Source organism: Leiobunum rupestre, chromosome 3 (assembly GCF_980474605.1).
Source record: "Leiobunum rupestre chromosome 3, qqLeiRupe1.1.hap1, whole genome shotgun sequence".
In the NCBI taxonomy this organism is placed as follows: domain Eukaryota; kingdom Metazoa; phylum Arthropoda; class Arachnida; order Opiliones; family Sclerosomatidae; genus Leiobunum; species Leiobunum rupestre.
Window position 1 is genome coordinate 71418903 of NC_143386.1, and position 18951 is coordinate 71437853.

Below are 18951 nucleotides of genomic sequence, written 5' to 3' on the forward strand. Positions count from 1 at the left end.
TAGCAAATGCACGCGGCACTATTTTGTGATATATCCAGGTAGTAACTACTATTAGAATATCCAAGCTTATGGCATTGAAGAATAAAAAACAGAAATCAACAATTCCCTATTTGATTAGGTGTAGTCACTTAGAAACACGTAGCTTACTTCTTTGATTTTATAATGCACTTTTGATACTATATTTGGTCGACTAGGCCTGGGTCTAGGACAACAAGCCTACAAGGCGCACCTGGAGGTTTCGAAAAAATTTTATCATTTATTTTTCAGAAAACAAATTTTTCGGAGTAATTTCAGTAAATGCGTCCATATTTTTCAATACCATGTAAAGCAATCATTTATTAAATTAGAAAATTAAATCTGTGGCTCTTAATATTTGAAGATTAAGTTTATTACATGAGACCATATGACCACGAAAATGTAATTATTCGACTCTCGTTAAATAAATTAATAAATTTCGAGATATATTTTGTGCAAAAGTAGGTTTCTTGACTTCAATTGAAAATTTTCTTTATCTTTCTTTATAATACATTTCAACGTACAACGCATCTGTTTTCCTGTGTTCCAAAATTTCATTTCGCATCGCCAACTCTACCGGAAAAACGACGCAGGGTAGTAACCATCGATCTCAACAATCAGAAGAGGTGGATCTTAAAGCATACGTAATTGGACCAGTGCAAAAACACTGATCTCGCCGTTACCAGAAGTATACATTATTATCGGTCTAACATAACAAAACTGTTGTCGATATCAGGCCTAATTTATTTTATCCTGGCATCACCGTCAAAATGCCAGAATGTTTACTTTTTAATCGAGCATTTAGATTTGAACGCATTCACCATATTAGTAAAAAGTTTTATTACGTTGTGAGAATTTACAATTGTAGTGGATGTTACGCGTGTAAATAACAAATAAGTTCAGCTTTATGAAGATACCATTTAAATTTTTTATTAGCCCGGTTATAAAATAGCTCACTTTGCTTCAGTTTTGGGACATTTTAGTCCACGTAGTAGCTTTTAGGGATATAGATTTCACGTATCTTTTATTAGGTCGTTTAAAGCGAAGCAACTTAAGCTCGATAATTTTATGAACATTTTCTAAAATTATTTTAAGAAATTTATAGGAAACAACTAAAATAATGAAATAAGGTATGGAAATAAAAATTACTATTTAAGAAATAATTAATATACGTCGCTCACTTCGATAGTGAAAACTTAAGTGCATCATTTGACGAAATTTATGAACAGAGTGAAGAGGTATTTCTGGGGTAAATTTTCACTTTAACTGGTTTGCTGGGTCTGCTGACAAGTTCGGGGCACAATGAGATTTTGTCCACTGCATCCAATGATTCAACGCGGTATTTTCGTATAAGCGAAGCAATCAGAATTTTTTCCTCCATTTTAGCAAAACGTTGACCTAGAAGAAGTAAAAATCAATATTTTCGAAATGAAACATTAAACCTTTTAAAATTCAGTTTGAAAAGCAGAATTTCTTCGCTTCCCTTTTATCAAACTTTCAAATAGATTGCAGTCAATGGGATCAATTTCTTTAAGCGCCGAGTTTACGTAAAATTTTAATTTTACCAGATACTTAAGGAATGTAAAGTAAGAAAAACCCGCAAAACATTTATGTTTACATAGACGCAATACTTCATCAAATATTGTGTCTTTGTATACATATAAATGTTTGGCTAATAATTTTACCAAAAAATTATAATATTATAAGAAAAATCATCTGTACAGGATATAGCACCAAATTAATTAAAATATATTACAACTTTACTAAATCTGCATGGCGGCCATTTTCTCGAAAAAAGCCAATTGTAAGAAGGACATATTGCTGACCTTTAACTGATTTGAATCGTAGAAAACATTATTTGTGCTAACAGCAACAATACACAAAAGAAATGAAGCATCACGAAAATTAGACATTATATCTTTCTGCGAAAGCCGAAAACACGTAAGCACGAAAAAGTTGTGTTTACGATTAATTTTGATACAGTTCTGTATCAGTAATTTTAAATGTGTCTTAAAAATGTTCACTGGTTTTTGCTTTCAGGACACGTAGTTAACATTTTCATAAGTTTCAAAACCATATGAACAAAACTATGTCAGATATCTAGTACCGAATCATTTATAAAGAACCCATTAATTTTCCAACACATGACTTTGATCACAGAACAAAGTAAGAAATCTTTTACTGAATCTTACCGATGCAGTTTCTGGGACCAGCCGAAAATGGAATATAGGCGTAAGGATGCCTTTTGACAGAAGACGTTTCGATGAACCTCTCTGGTTTGAAACGAAGCGGCTCCGGAAATGAATTTTCGTCGAGGTGCAGAAGGGGAACAATTATAGACAACGTTGACCCTTTGGAAATGGAGAAATCACCTTTTCGAAACCGAAAGATTACCGTTAATAGTAAACAAGTTTTATTAATAAATCTAAAAGCCTCAAAACGTTGTCGTAATTTGGAAATAATAAAATTTAAATATTATCTTGCTAAAACGCTGGCCCTTATGTGTTAGAAAATTTACCACCAAAAAAAGGCCCACAAGGATTGAACCCAGTTCAACTGAAATGTTCTGTCGAGTGATATGTAAAAGCGCTTAAATATGGCAGGTAGTAACGTCAGCGCCACAGTGTTTTCTTAATATGAAATAAAATAACGATCGTTCTTTATTCCTGGCTACGACAAGCGGCCTTTTAAAAACTAATATTTAAATAATATCAGCTAAGTTTCGTATAAGTAATATAATTATATTTCTGTACATAGCCTTTAAATTGTAAAAAAGGTATTAAAATTTATATTTAATCTTTAAAAAATTTAAGTATAGGAATATAATTTCATACAACTCAATATTTAAAGGCGCCATTTAGTATAGTAAAAACGCTCACAATTATACCGTAAAAACTCTGTACATACCCAGTGTCATGTCTTCCGTTGCTGCCCTCCCAAACATTGGTACTGGAGGATACAGTCGCTGAGATTCCTGCAAAACCCATGTCAGTTTTAATAATTGCCTTCATTGCACCACTGAAGACTATGTCAAGATCTTTATTCAATACCTACTGACCTTTAGTACGGCATCTAAATAGACGAACTGCTTTAAGTCGTCTGTGGTTATGTCAGCCGTTTCATCATGTAGAACAGCTGCAATCTCATTGTACAGTTTTTCTTGAACGTCAGGATGATTTCCAAGTATAAATATGGTCCAAATAATTCCCACCGATGTCGTGTCTTGACCCTGAAATAGCAGCTCGCCTTAATCAGGATTAATTAATATAGCTTAATATCAATTAATTAGAAGAGCATGAAATAACAAAAAGCAAGAGCTCACCTCGCATGTGTTAGATTGACAGGTTGCAAAATATATTTAGACTAAAAGTGTATATGTAGCAATAATGTGGCTCAGAAAATATTCAACCGTAATCGAATTGTGAAACGCATTAGGCCCTAAGGATATAAATTAAATTGAAGTAGGGGTCAATGGAGGTAAGTGTGATCAGAGGTTAAGTGTGATCACCCCTTATTATTTCCCCAAATATTATTATAACAAAATATTTGATGAATGGATATTGAAACATAATATTAATTTAAATTAAATTTAGTTTTTAAAAATTTTAGTTGAAAAAATTTTAAACTCTTCTACTCGTATTTAGATATTTTATGCCCAAAAGAAAAGTTCCGTAATTGTTTTTCTAACGGACAAACCGGTTTTACATTTTATTATTTTGTAGTCTGCTTAACCTGCTAGGAAAATTTGGTGTTTTTGCTAATATTTTGAGGTTTTCAAAATTTAATCTGAAAAAGTCTTACAAAATTTGGGACACCATATTTATCCGCTGTATGCAATTTCATTGCGATTGATCAAGGATTTCACAAGATCACAATTACCCAACCTCCCTATCACACTTTCCCCGCATTTTTGGGGTAAGTGTGATCACTCGAAGATATTATTTTAGATCTACGAAAAAATATAGCTTTATTGGGACATCATTTTTTACCTCTGTATGCAAATTAATTGCGATTGGTCAAGGATTTCAAGTGATCCCAATTATCCCACCCCCCTATCACACTTGCCCCGCATTTTCGGGGTAAGTGTGATCAGTAACAGAGTTAAATTAAATAATTAATATTTATATCACTATTTAGTTGATATTATATTTGATTGAGTTGTTGTGTAGGATAAAGTGGCCGTATTAATGGTACCAATTCTTAAGAGGGTGCTATTTTTAGCTTAAGAGTAATTTCAACTAAATGCCCAAAAAAATATTTTTAACAGACATACCTCCATTGACCCTACTTTTTAATTCATTTAGCGCGTAACGAAAAATCCTTATTTTTTTAAACATGTCAGAGATATCTTATTCCGTATAATTTATTTTTTATCCAGGCTAGAGTGAACATTTTAAAGTTAATGATTTCTTCATTGAATAATTATACATATACGTTAGTAACGCGAGGTTACTTAAGATCATTTCAAAACACCTTTTGAAATAATGTTACGTCATTACATTTCCCTCTAGTCGTTAAATGAAGGACGACCTTACAAATTATCAGAAAACGTTTTAATTTGGGCTTTATCATGACATAATGGATGCTTAAATTGGTTTTATCAAAAGTAAATAGGGGGAGAAAGTCTATCACTGCCTTCAGATTTTACCTTCCCCCATGCTTGACACCATTTTTAAAGAGCTATAGTTAACACGTGATATTTCTAACCAATAAGGATAGCACATTACGCGCGAAGTAGTGTATTTGTGGTATTCCGGTCCACGCTCAAGATGAAAATTTTGGAATTTTATTCCCTGGCAACCATGTCACCGCCTCGTGATATCAAATAGTCTCTCTGTCAAATACTGACCATTATTTCCTTCGATAACGGTTGATTTTAATTAATAATTACTATTTACTATATCAATTGTAAAATAAACATAATAAGCTCGTAGCTATAGCTATTATTTCAGTTAAACTTGCAAATTGTTAGTCCTTAACATCGTAGATTTGCCAATTAGTCCCGATCTCTGCTCTTAGATGGCGCCACGCTCTCCACGATTTAAGTTAGCGTTATTCTAGTTACGGTTTATTTCTTTACAAAAGTCGTGTTATTATTTTTAAAATGTCGCATTTTAGTTTCAATCATATATCTACTTTATTTAGGTACTAAATTAACCAAATTATCGAAAGCAAAAGTTTAATATTCACGTATTTTATAGAGAACTATTTTTCATCGTGTCTTATTTTACCCCTCAAATAAGACGTCGTGCGGTTGGACCCAAGTGCCAGACTTTCTCCCCCTATTTACTTTTGGTTTATGAGGTTTAATTTGCTACGATAATTTCCGTGATTTTTATCAATCCAAAATGTATTCGCTAATAAAGAAGCTTTGAAAAATTTGTTATTGTATGGTATGCGAATTTTTAAAATTGAAAAGTTAATGAAAAGGGAAAATGATATCATCGCAAACGCAAAATTGTTTTCTTATTTCAGCGAATTAAATGGTAATTTTTATGAGTATTCCATATTCCAGGTCTATGAATGTTTTTATTTTTTGCTAACAATTTTATAAGCCGCTAGGGGTGGTGATTACCGCTAGTTACGTAAAGACGTAACAAACGGTTTTTGATTTTAGTTCAAGTCGCTACTCTCTTAATATGTGGCATAGCAACCTATTAAAAAAACCCTCGCTGCGCGTATTTATAAATAAAATGTAAGCAGTCCTCACTAATTTACTAACGCGCAGAGCCTTTAAACTAGTTGTAAGGTATAATATCTAAATGATAAAATTATCGGGGAACTTCGTGTTGGCAAATCTGTGTGGGATGCTTAAATTGTCTATTGTCTCGAACAACGTTTACCAGAAATAACATTTATTCAAAGAGCTATTGTTTGAAAAAGTTTATCTGTCGATGGAAGTTAACAATATTATTACGAAAACTCATATAACATATAATAAGCAGATACGAGTTTTCGATATTATTGTCGTAGCGGGAAAAGACATGGAAGTCAAAAAGATATATCACCGCAAACATGAACGTGTTGACTTCCTCAATGATACCCTCATCGTTAATTGACTTCTCGTCCAAGAGGTTTTGAATTACAAGAAGGTCTAAAAATGGATATCGTTTTTTCTCTTCGATGAAATCGGAACTTGTGAATTCTTTCTGATCATTTGTTCTCAGTTTCGTCATTTCTGTTCTTCTCTCTTTGATTACCTTAACCGAAATAATCGATTAATTAGTAAAATAGCATTTGCGTTGATTTTAAAAAGCACGTCAATCAAGAAGGAAGTTCAAATTAGAATAATTAATGTAACCTAGGAGCAACAAACACAACACCCCACACAAGGAGAACGCGACCCGTCAAAAGTCATGGATTTTCTTTTGTACATTTTTCATTGGCTAGACGCTTTAGCGCCTGCTGCCGTGGGAAGGTTAAAATTCAGAAATTGTCTTCCCCCCGCCCGTAAAGCGTTCACCGTAAAGGCTCGTGACGCTCGTCTAATGAAATTCGTACACAACCCTTCGTTCGCGTGTTTAAAGGCTAGCTGCGTTCTCCTTGTATTTGTTGCTCCTAGATGTAACTAAGCAAAGAGTGAAAATTTCGGGAGTAAACTTGGTTAATTTCTTCGACCGGTAGGAGGCTGGAGAGGTTCTTCGCGTTGTTTTACTCGTAATTAATGATAATGTTTTCGCTGATAATGAAACCATCAAGTCAGCTTACGTGGGGCCAAGGACGAGCATATAATACTAATATCGGCAGTAGAATTTTTCATCGATTCTTTAATCCTTTATCTCAAAGTTTTCAATACATCGAGGCTGCCTCGAGCAACGCCACAATGTATTTATTTCTCGTGAGAGCAAATAAAAATTGTCAGTTTCACCTAATAGACGTCATAGGTGAATTCCAAAATGGGGATCTACTTTTTTGTAATTTTTAATGTTTAGGCTTAGTTTCTCCTTTAGATTTGTCAGTCGCCAGCCAGATTTCCCGCACGGTACTGATGAGTTCCAAATAGAACGAAACCGGTCTACCGTTGGAATTTCTGGCTATTTTATTAATTTTAATTTAGTTTATTACTCGAAGATCTATTTGATCCGAGTTTCGCCTTTTTTGCTCGAAGACCTATTGGGTACGAGTTAGTAGTAAGTTTTTTAATTTCTTCAAATTTGTTTAGGATTTAGCTATATTATCCCTTTTAATTATGGACTTATCTACTTTTTCGCGTATTTTATCATCCTTCTCACAGTCCATAGGTGGTTTCTTCTAACTTAACTTATCGTATATACTATTCTCCACCACACTCCCCCTTTTTCGGCTTTCCGTTGCTATACTGTTGTAACAAATATTAAAGCCCGCCGTTATAGTAGTAGTAAATATGTATAGTTGTTTTTTAGAGTTGTTATTTTAATGTTTTTTTTTTACGTTGATGACTCGACCTTAATTTTTGTATAAATACAATGAGATTTTATTTGTAAATTCAGTTCCAAATCTTATCTGAATAAATGAAGTCTTAACCTCGAATATCTCAGTCCATTCCTTTCAGTAACTATAGGTTATGGGCCCAGCACGCTCCCACTGCGCTCAGTCATATCCTTGAAAAATCCTCTTGAGTGCAGTCGTTATATTTGTTACGAGTCCTCAAGTACTTCGCAGTAACTACAAGTCAAAAGTTCAGCGATCATGACCGGAGTTCCCCACGTCAGAATCGAGGCACTAACAAAGGAGAATTACGACACATGGAAGCTTCAAGTAGAAGCTCTTCTCATCAAGAACGACTCTTGGGGATACATAGACGGAAGCAAGCCGAAGCCGACATTAGTTACAGGAACCAATGGAAATGCGGCAGAAATTGCGGAATGGAAAGTAAATGACCGGAAAGCGAAATCGGATTTGATTTTAGCTATCAGCACTTCGGAACTCAAGCAAGTCAAGAACTGTACCACATCTCGAGATGTCTGGCAAAAATTGGAATCAATCTATCAGTCAAGTGGTCCGGCCCGTAAAGCTACCCTTCTGAAGAGATTGACGTTGAGCAAAATGAAAGAAGGAGATGACGTACGTAATCATGTAAATCAATTTTTCGACGCCGTCGACAAACTAGAAGAGATGGAGCTGGAGATAAATGAAGATCTACTTGCGATCATGTTGCTGTACAGTCTCCCAGAAAGCTTCGAGAATTTCAGATGCGCTATTGAATCGAGAGATAATTTACCGAACCCGGAGGCGTTGAAGATCAAAATACTTGAAGAGTCCGACGCTAGAAAATCCAAAGAAGATGACTTGGCCCAGAATGCCATGGTCGTGATGAAGCGTAAATGTCGAATGAAACCAAGCCATCAACACGGCGAATCTGGGACCGGAAGTGGAAAACCGACACAAGCTTTCAAATTTAAATGCCATAATTGTCGGAAAATCGGTCATAAAGCCGCCGATTGTCCACGAAAATCTGTCGACAAAAAACAGCTAGCTGCAACGGCTGAAGAAAAAACGAACGTAATCACGGAAATAAAGAAAAACCCGGAAGAGTTCGCTTTTTACGTCACCAGGAAGAACGATGAGAACTGGTGCTTAGACAGTGGGGCGACATCGCATATGACTTCAAACAAAAAGAATTTCCACAGTTTTGAAACAGTCAAGAAGTCTCTGAACTTGGCCAATAAGCTGTCCACCGAAATCCAAGGGGTTGGAGAAGTGAAAATCCAGGCAACAAACGGAGAAGCTGCGAGAATCCTGAAATTGGAAAACACTCTTCACGTACCTGATCTTCGAATCAATTTTATGTCCGTCTCGAAAATCACCAACAAAGGCCATGACATTCTCTTCAAGAAAACTCACGCGTACATCACTAAAGAAAATGGGGAAATAATTGCTGTCGCTGATAGAGTAGGAGACCTCTATTTCGTAAGAAGAGAAACTGAAGAAGCAAATGTCATGCAAGTGAATAAACCAGCGACAACGAGCTTGGAGAATTTGCACAGTCGATTTGGACATCTGAACGAAAGACATATCAAAGACATGGTTCGGAACGACTTGGCGATGGGTCTACGTTTGGAGAAGAACGAAAGCCTTGGCACGTGTGAAATTTGCGTCAAAGGGAAGCCAACTAGAAAACCGTTTCCAAAATCAGAATCGGGAATGTCAACTGAGCTACTAGAAATCGTTCACACTGATGTTTGTGGACCCATGCGAACTACTACAATTGGCGGAGCAAGATACTTCATAGTCTTTACAGACGACAAGTCCCGCTGGAGTGAAGTAGCGTTTCTCAAACACAAGAACCAAGTACTCGAAACCTTCAAAGACTACAAGAAGAAAGTTGAGTTGCAGACCGGAAAGAAGATAAAGATCATTCAATCTGACAACGGTACAGAGTATTGCAACAAGGAATTCGACCAATTCTTGAAGGAAAATGGAATACTAAGAAGATTGACCGTGCCACAAACACCTGAACAAAATGGAGTCTCGGAAAGAAAAAATAGGACGTTGGTGGAAATGGCAAGATGTATGATGCTCCAATCGAAATTACCACCTTCTTTCTGGGGAGAAGCGATCGCTACTGCAAACCACATTCGTAATAGATGTCCATCAAGGAGTATAAACGGAAATCTACCGTTCACATTATGGACCGGAAAACGACCTGTCCTAAACTACCTAAGAACTTTTGGCACCAAGGCGCTGGTGTTGGACCAAAGCACGTCCCTTGGAAAATTCGACTCAAGAAGCAAAGAATGCGTTTTCGTCGGTTACTCGGAAGAGTCCAAAGCATATCGAGTCTGGCTGCAAAATGAACGGAAGATCGTAAGGAGTCGAAATGTCAAGTTTTTCGATCAATTCACCAGCCAAGAGGTCTACGAAGATTTCGCCGGTCCTGAGATCCTGAAAAAATATGGAGTAGAAGATGGCATTGAGACAAATGAAATCGAAAGCGGCACTTTCGAAGTCGACTTAACTCCAGTATTTCCAGTTGATAAGGGTGATGACGATCAAGACGTATCCTTGGATGATTCAAGTGATACCAAAAGGGGGCCCGGAAGACCAAAATTAATCAAAACCGGCAAACCCGGACGACCATCGAAATCTTTCAACATGATACCTATACAAAACATCACCTCCGATTCGGCGAATCTAATCGGAATTCCAGATCCTATGACCATGAAAGAAGCCTTGAAAACCGATCATGCTAAGGACTGGAGAAAAGCAGCGATGAGCGAATATATTTCCCAAATAAAAAGCAAGACGTGGGATATCGTCGAACGACCTTCGAGTCGCAGAGTCATTGGGAATCGACTAGTCCTGCGAACCAAGTACGACGTAAAAGGACACGTGGAACGAAGGAAGGTCCGGTTGGTAGCGAAGGGATACGCTCAAGAACCCGGAATCGATTTTCAAGAAACCTATGCACCTGTCGTCAGGTCAAGCTCCATCAGAATGATTATGGCTTTGGCAGCTGAAATGAACCTGACAGTTCACCAAATGGATGTGGTAACTGCGTATCTCAACGGTGAAATTGAAGAAGAAGTATTCATGGAAATACCGGATGGACTTCAAGACGCTCTCGAAGAAATTGTCCGAAACAAAGTAGAAAACGCAGAAATCATTGATACGTCGCAAAAATGGCTCGATTCTTTGAAACGGAGCAGCAACAATGTATGTCGAATCAAGAAGTCTTTATATGGACTAAAACAATCAGGACGTCAATGGTATAAAAAACTCGACCAACGGTTGAGATAAATCGGAATGGAACCATTGAACGCAGACCCATGTATCTATATATCCAGAAAGGACGGGGACCTGATGATAATCGCAATTTACGTCGACGACATCATCATTGCGTCCAACAACCTGAAATGGATAGCGAAGATCAAGGCTGATCTCCGAGAAAGATTCGAGATGAAGGATCTGGGTCCTGTACACCACTGTCTGGGAATCGAATTCCACCAAGATGAAAAGAAAGGAACTATCACGATGTCACAGAAGAAATACATTGAAACTGTTCTACAACGTTTCGGAATGAAGGACTGCAAACCAATCGCTACACCCTTAGACGCCAACAGTAAACTCAAGAAACCAGAGAACCCCAACGAAGAGGAAATGGAGGGCATCCCTTATCAGAGTCTCGTCGGTTCACTGATGTACCTCGCCACTTCAACTCGGCCGGACATAGCGTACGCCGTGAGCGCTCTAAGCCAGTTCAACTCCAGTTTCAACAACGAACATTGGACAGCGGGAAAGAGAGTTCTCCGGTATCTAAGAGGAACAACTGGTCATGGTCTCGTCTTTCAGAAGAGTAATAAAAGCTTGGAAGGGTTCGTGGACGCTGATTGGGGAGCGTGCATTAACGATCGAAGATCTTATACCGGCTTCACTTACGCAACGCGTTTTGTAATTTTTAATGTTTAGGCTTAGTTTCTCCTTTAGATTTGTCAGTCGCCAGCCAGATTTCCCGCACGGTACTGACGAGTTCCAAATAGAACGAAACCGGTCTACCGTTGGAATTTCTGGCTATTTTATTTAATTTTAATTTAGTTTATTACTCGAAGATCTATTTGATCCGAGTTTCGCGTTTTTTGCTCGAAGACCTATTGGGTACGAGTTAGTAGTAAGTTTTTTAATTTCTTCAAATTTGTTTAGGATTTAGCTATATTATCCCTTTTAATTATGGACTAATCTACGTTTTCGCGTATTTTATCATCTACTTTTTATGCCAATATTTACCGGGCCTCAATTTAAAATTAATTAGTATGCCTTTGATTAGCACGATAGGTAGTATACGTACTCGAGCAGTGACGTCATTCACGGTTTTGAGAGAAGCGTAAAACTCTTTTCCACTCGGCAACAAAGGGAAAATGAAATTCGGCCACAACCAAGGATTTGTCATTCTTTTAAAAGCTAGATATCCAAGTCTAAAAATGAACATTTGTATGAAAGCTAAACACATCACATTTGAAACAAATACCACCTCTATATGACTTAATGGTTTATAAAAATATAAAATTTTGAAGTAGAGCGATGGTGTCAATGTCTTTAAATCAAAATGTAAAGAACTCAAAATTGAGTTTGCAAGTTCTCTCCCCACTGGTTTCCCCTCCATAAAAACTTGTTGAGGTTAACGGTAATAGTTAGTGTAGGGAGCTGTTGGCTTGCAGGGCTTGCCACCACCCTCCTACGCATTGTAACCCGGCAACATGAATTAAAAGGCTTGAAAAGTCGCTCGATGACTTAGGCCTAAGGTGGTGCCAAGGGTATTAGCCTAGCTGATAAATTCAACAAGCTATTTTCTATTGAAAGATCAAAATGTTTAGTTCTAAAAATGTATTTGTCGTTATTGGATTATTTGGGGTATTTTAGAATTAAGTAAAACTATTAATCTAAATATCAAATTTAACTCTTTAAATAACACCATGTTTAGACTTTTAACCAGTTTCTAAAAATTGGCTGTATATTTTTTTGTTACATGGTCTAGTGACTCTAAGGATTTCAACTCCAAAAGTCCACTTTATTTCGTTGTACAAGCACTTCTTAAAAATGGTTTTTCGCCAAAATGTCAATCCCGCGATAATACATTTTTCGTACAAACCAATAATTATGTTTTTTTTTGTCATATTGCTTTTGAAGACTATATAAGTGTCCATGCTATTTTTCCGAAGATTGAGCGACAATTTTACTAAAGCTACTAAACAACATATCGTTTCGCAAAACCCTGGTATTTTTTGTTATGTCTAAAAAGTTGTATGCATACCTCTTAAGCGCTTTGACATAAGAAGATTCCTGCCTCTGAGCATCGAAATCGATTCCAATAGCAGTTTCTGAAACATCAAATTAAATTAAAAAAATTAAATAGAATTAAATATTGTTTGATCACGGAGCATTTTTTACTGTCTAAAAGCATTTCATTAATGTTTTAGATAAAAGCAGATTTTTTTCAACCACTATAATAATAATAACACGTAGATTTAGAATTTGGTAAAATTTGGTTTTACGAAAATTAACCCTAAAATCCTTTCCTGGATCTAAATTGGTAATTTTAAAAATAATGTTTATGGATTCTTGTTATATTGAAGTTATATTAAATCAGGTTATAATGCGTAGGAGGGTAGTGGTAAGCCCTTCATACTAAGCGAGTTAAAAGATCCTTTCACTAACTATTTCTTGTTAAATTCAACAAGCTTTTATTGAAGCACTTGTCATCTACTTATGAATATCCAGATTACTATCCCTTCCTTGTCCAACAGAATGATATGGGTGTAGCAAGGGTACGTAAACTAAGTTTCAGGGATTTACTTAGATCAAAGGTATTTTAGTTTGAGAGATGTGGTTGGTTAAACATTCCTAGTAGCAAAGGTTAAAGGGATTTTCCCCCGATATCTTCGGTTGCCCCTTCCCGTAAAAACTTGCTGAGGTTAACGGTAATAGTTAGTGTAGGGAGCTGTTGGCTCGCGTGGCATGAAGGGCTTGCCACCACCCTCCTACGCATTGTAACCCGGCCACCTGTTACTTGATCACTCACAAGCAACATTGCTTATGTGGTCGAAGGTGGCGCCTTGGGTATTAGCTCTATTTAAAAACAAATGTTTCGTTCCGAAAAAGTAGTTTTTTATCAGAGAATATCAAAACGCTTTACTTTTTGTCTCTTTTCAAAATAAGTCTTCAACAGCCTTTATCTGAACCATTCAATTACTTTACCCTGTTAGAGCATTAGCTTACCGCAAATGACGTCCATGGTGAAGTTGGAAACGAGCTCGTCAATTTCAAAATAATCATCTTTCGGCTTTTCGTTCAGAATATCCGTAAATATGTTAGCCTTATAAGTAATCATAGGATGGAATTCATCTAGAATCTTGAAATGAAACGATGGAGTCAACATCCTTCGTCGGATTTTCCACTTGGATCGAGGGCTACGAAACATTAATTTAATTATTCGAAAACAGATATGACGATGCTAATAGTATGTTTTTAGGTAAATAAATAATACCTTGTTACCAGACCTTCTCTTAACCAAGGAAGCAAGAAATAGTAAAACATCGACTTTTCAATTACTGTTTGACTTCCAAGAACCATCTGTAAATATAATTTGTGAGTCTATTTCATGGCAAACATAAAAAGAGAGTGGATTTAGCGTATTAGAAATTCATAACTCTGTCTCGATTTGTTGAGTTGAAAAATTATAATTATCAGTATTTTCATTTAAACACTATAAATTTATTAAGATGTATCACATAAGCTTGACAGAAATATGGCGTCGTCTTTAAGTTGTTAAATATTCGACTCCGAAGTACAAACAGGAAAATTAAAACGTTTAAAATGTTTGTTACTCCGACGTTGTTGTTTAAACTTCTATAAAAAGTGCAACTTCCAAGCTATCAGTACTCACAACTCCACTAAAAATAACTGTTACATGAGGGTTAAAATAATTTAATATAAATGCAATCTAGTCGGTGTTATTGGTTAAGTATTTTTAGTTTACAGGACTAGTAGAAAGAGCCACCCATAAAATCAAAATTTTAGAAAAATCTTCGTCCTGCGTACAGCAGATTTGAACTATACCTTTAGCCACACTATTCCTGACTCAATTATCGTAATATCTCATTTAAGAGTTACACAAAATATTTTATTAGAGTTAAAGATAAAATATTATTCAAGATAAAGAAATACTTTATTGGAGATAAAGACCCCTTTGGGTATATGCCGTTCCGTAGTTCCTTACCTATATTTTGACGTTACTGAGGGACCTACATGTACCACGCCGTAACGGAGAGGTCTTATAATCCTTATTAAATGAATTGTTATATTTACACTCATTTTAAATGAGGTAAACGGTGGATCAGCTAAATTTACATTTTGGCCTCCAAAAGCTATTCCGAATTGACGTTTTAGTTATGCTAAAAACGAGGGCCGCGTGTTTTCAGTGTACACTTTCCGAAATAGTCGCCTATAAGATAAAATTCCTTAGTATCAGGTTTCGGTCCCAGCTGCAGAACAAAATTTTATGTATTAGTATATGAGTCTGAGTTGGAGATTTTCAGAATTTATTGTATGTTGTACATTTATTTCAATTTACTCTTGAGAGTCTGATCTAGTATAAACACGTTCTTTTCAGTGCCATTAATTAAGTCACGATGAAAGAAACCTAACTGCCCTAATAATTTCTAATTAATGGAATTTATAACTAAAAAGACACATTTATATAGAGGCTATTGTTTGTTTTTTTTTCGATTGGTTTTTGAAAGCTTAAAATTCATTCGAAACCAAACGGATTCTAGGACTCCCACTATCGCGTTATTGAAAAAAAAAGGTATTTATAATGGTATAAAACAATCTCTTCATACCTCTACGTATTCAGGTTTGGTAAGTGCTACAAGTGTCTCTGTCCCTATTTGAGCAATGAAGAGATCTGAATCCTTAAACAATTGCTTCATTCCTATTAAGCTCTGCAATGTATCTAGAAAAATCAAGAAATCCTATTAAAATAGAGCACTGAAATATATAATGGAAATTCTTGGGTTAATACGAATTGGTTTTTATATTTCAAACGAAGTCTAAAATAGTTATTGTATTTATATTTTTGACATTTTACACTGCATCTCTTACACTATTTCTCCTTTAATTTCTTATTGAAGAATCAATTAGATAATTATTTGGTTTTGGTTTTCTAAAAAAAAACAAATGGAGAAAGCACACTAAAAACTAAAAATTGTGATCAGCAATTAAAAAAAGTATTTAACTACTTTTGTTTCAACACTTTCTCTTTTTCAAATATTTGAGTTACATGGCCGCTTTATAAAATATCAAACTTATTTAAAATGGAAAATATTAGAAGATATTTGAAAAATCGCAAAGTTCATAAAGTAAATCAAATTCTTAGTTTTTGATGTATGAATTCAAAATATTTTGACAGAGTAATATTTTTTTCATAAATTCCAAATACGCCAGAAGGCTGAAAATATAAATATTAGTTAACAGAGGCTCGAAATGTATACCCTTTGGAGCTCCGCATGAAACAGGATTAGAAATGTGCCTGATAAGTTTCACGTTGAACTTGATAACAATAATATTTTAGATACCCAGTCTAGTATGGTTTTAGAACAGGTCGATAGGGTCAAATACCTTTAACATCTTTATTCGCATGACCGCTAGTAGCATTGATTGGTGCAACACGAATAAAATAAATCTTTCATGTTATAATCTACCAAACAATTCTTCAACAAAACCATTCTTTGCCGGAAGAAAGCGCTTAATTCACCTGACATATGAATATCTATTCAGTAGTCAAAGCCACAGGAAGCAAGCAAAAAACCAGATACTGGAAAAAAAATCAGAATTCAAACCTTTTTGTTATAAATAGAGTGAAATTAAAATTGAAGAATCATCGAGATTGGGGTAAAAAAACATTCCATTAAAACAAACGTTTTACGAAAGAATTTCTATCGTTCGAGTGTATACCGCGTGATTTTACTCGCTTTTAAATAAAGACTTGACGTCCAAATTTACTAGGTCACATTCCGTTTTGCATGCGTCAGGGACATTTCATCTTTTGTCGTTATCTGTTCGTCGTGACAAGTGCGATTAACTAACACTGATTAGGTTAGTCCCGTTTTCGATTTTTGATATTCTTTAGTATACTTGCAGTTCAGAAAATCTTGCCCAACGAAATTCAGCATTAAGGAATTCGATTTTTACCAATGTGAAGGGTTAATGGCCCACAATCATGCTTTTTGAGGAGCCCATCCCCACCATTTACTTTTTAAATTTAAGTTTGAAGGCCCGCGATGACGTTATTTACTGCCGGCCAGAAATGTATCTGCACGGCGCTGGTTGCCAGCATGATTTATTTGTCAAATAAATAATAATATGTTTAGAATGTCTATTATTATATCAACCATAACAATAACATCGTCCTTGATATGTCTTATTCAGAGCCAAATCAATTCGTAATATACCGAGTCGCTACCTTCAAGGACCACAAAATGAAGCCCACTTATTTTCGAATTACGTATTTCCTTATTGAAATAAGATACTGATCAGAAATGTAAAACTGCAACAGTTTAAGAAGCTTTACGGGATGGGTAGTACCCTTATCAATGAACCTTGAAAATTGTTTAGTCTGCTGACAAGCTATCTTTTTAAATTACTTAATTGTTTTTCTTAAAATCTTACTATTTTTTTATAGTGAACAGGTTTTCCCAAAGGTTGTCTTTTATTTAATAAGAAACTAAAAATATTTAAAAATTAATTTTGGGGACCAAATTAATCGTACTAAAATATTCATACTCGAACAGCAATTCTTTTATAAAGTATGCGTAAATTATGGTCGTACAATATTTAAAATAAAGGTTTTATTTTAGACTTGAAAATAAGTTAAAAGTTTTTTCCAATAGTTAAGACCATTCAAGGTATTGCCACAGAACATATTTAAATCTTCTGCTCTCCAAATTCAGTCCTTTTGTGGTGTTTAAGCACATAATGAACACTTCTTTTATCCATTTTCATTCATAAACAGTAAGGAGTAAGACCTTCGAAACACTATTTTCAGACCCTTATTTATTTAATTTTTTAAATTTTTTCAATACGACTAAGGATTAACATGGTCAGATTACGCTGGTTTTCGGCCGAGAGCAATAGGGGAATGAGCGTCTCTCAAGTCGCGGAACAAAGGGGGGTTGCAAAACGTTATATATCATTATCAGTATTTGATATTGATTTAACAAGAATAATTCTGAGCCTCTATTTGGGTACGCATAGTCTGACGCCTTAATCAAAATCCCCTATATTCAAAATCTGTAATCCAATATTAAAAACTGGACTGCTGTTAAATCTAGGTGATTGGAATTTTTTCGCATTTTTTTATTGTAAAGAAAATATTAAAAAAATAAATAACGTAGAATTGAATTACTAGCCTTGAAATTCGACCATACAATCTTTTACTTCGTTTTAAATTATATTCAAAAGGACTAAATGTAAAAGCATAACTATTTTATTTCCTTAGCACAAGGACTGGAAAACGTTGTCTTAAGGCTACTTCACTTTCAATACCCTAAAGGTATTGTATTACGCATGAAAGAGTAAAATGGGTCTAAATTAAATTATTAACATTTTGTAGTACCTAAATGGTTTGAATTAAATTAAAAGTCCAATTTAAGTCGTTTTATAAACCTTTATTTTAAACAGTGTAAATGTGAAACTTACGTGTTTCCGGTGGCATATCTTTAACGGGCCATGATGTTTTGATAATTTGATGCACATTTCCGAGAACAGGGAGCCCTTTCAAGCGAGGTGGATATTTTTTGGATTTCGAGTTTAATAATTTTCCAATGAAAGATCGCACGTGGAATACGTAGTCCGCCAAAACAATGGCAACGGCGACCAAAATCAACTTGAACAGCGGGTACACAACGTCCCAGCCCATCTTCAATCGGACCGAATCGTTCTCCGTCTTAACACTGCAATTCAAACAGTGAGAACAAATGTTGTAACTATCCTCTTTCGGGCACGCAAGATCGCCTATTTTCGTAAAGGTAATATCTGACAGAGTAAAATGATGTAGTAGTCCGAAGGTCACGACGCAACGAGAAAGCGGACGGCTGACTTAAAACCAGTTTCTCGACACTTTTTACAGAGATTCTTATAATTTCAACTCACGTTCCTTCCGAGACAGCGGTTTAATTGAGAGAAATGCACGAATAAAGCGATAGTTGTTTATTATTATCCAGTGTTATAGAGACTTTAGAATAATAAATTTTTATTTGAATTTCAGTTGAAAATATTTAGTTTGCATAATATTTAAAGGTAAATTTATTTGTTTCAATGTTTTAATTACTAAGATACTGTGGTGGGATAGAAATAAAATCAATATTTTCAATTATTGATTTTATAAAGCCAATCAATTATAGCTATTATTCTGCTTTCATGAATTTGACATATTAAATATTAGGGATGCAACGGTTCCACTTT

The 18951-nt window shown here is 35.3% G+C and overlaps 1 protein-coding gene across 1 annotated transcript; it reads right to left on the bottom strand.

Moving 5' to 3' along the window:
• Positions 1–901: 901 nt before the first annotated feature.
• On the bottom strand, positions 902–18440 carry LOC149954530 (cytochrome P450 4C1-like). Its single transcript, XM_090170362.1, has 11 exons — positions 18187–18440; positions 15330–15442; positions 13976–14061; positions 13708–13898; positions 12743–12809; positions 11780–11906; positions 6024–6215; positions 3074–3244; positions 2923–2989; positions 2208–2387; positions 902–1413 (listed from the first exon to the last, which is right to left on the bottom strand). The coding sequence occupies exons 1-11, from the start codon at positions 18404–18406 to the stop codon at positions 1235–1237; spliced, it is 1593 nt and encodes a 530-aa protein (XP_090026488.1). The 5' UTR covers positions 18407–18440; the 3' UTR covers positions 902–1234.
• Between the last annotated feature and the right edge of the window lie 511 nt (positions 18441–18951).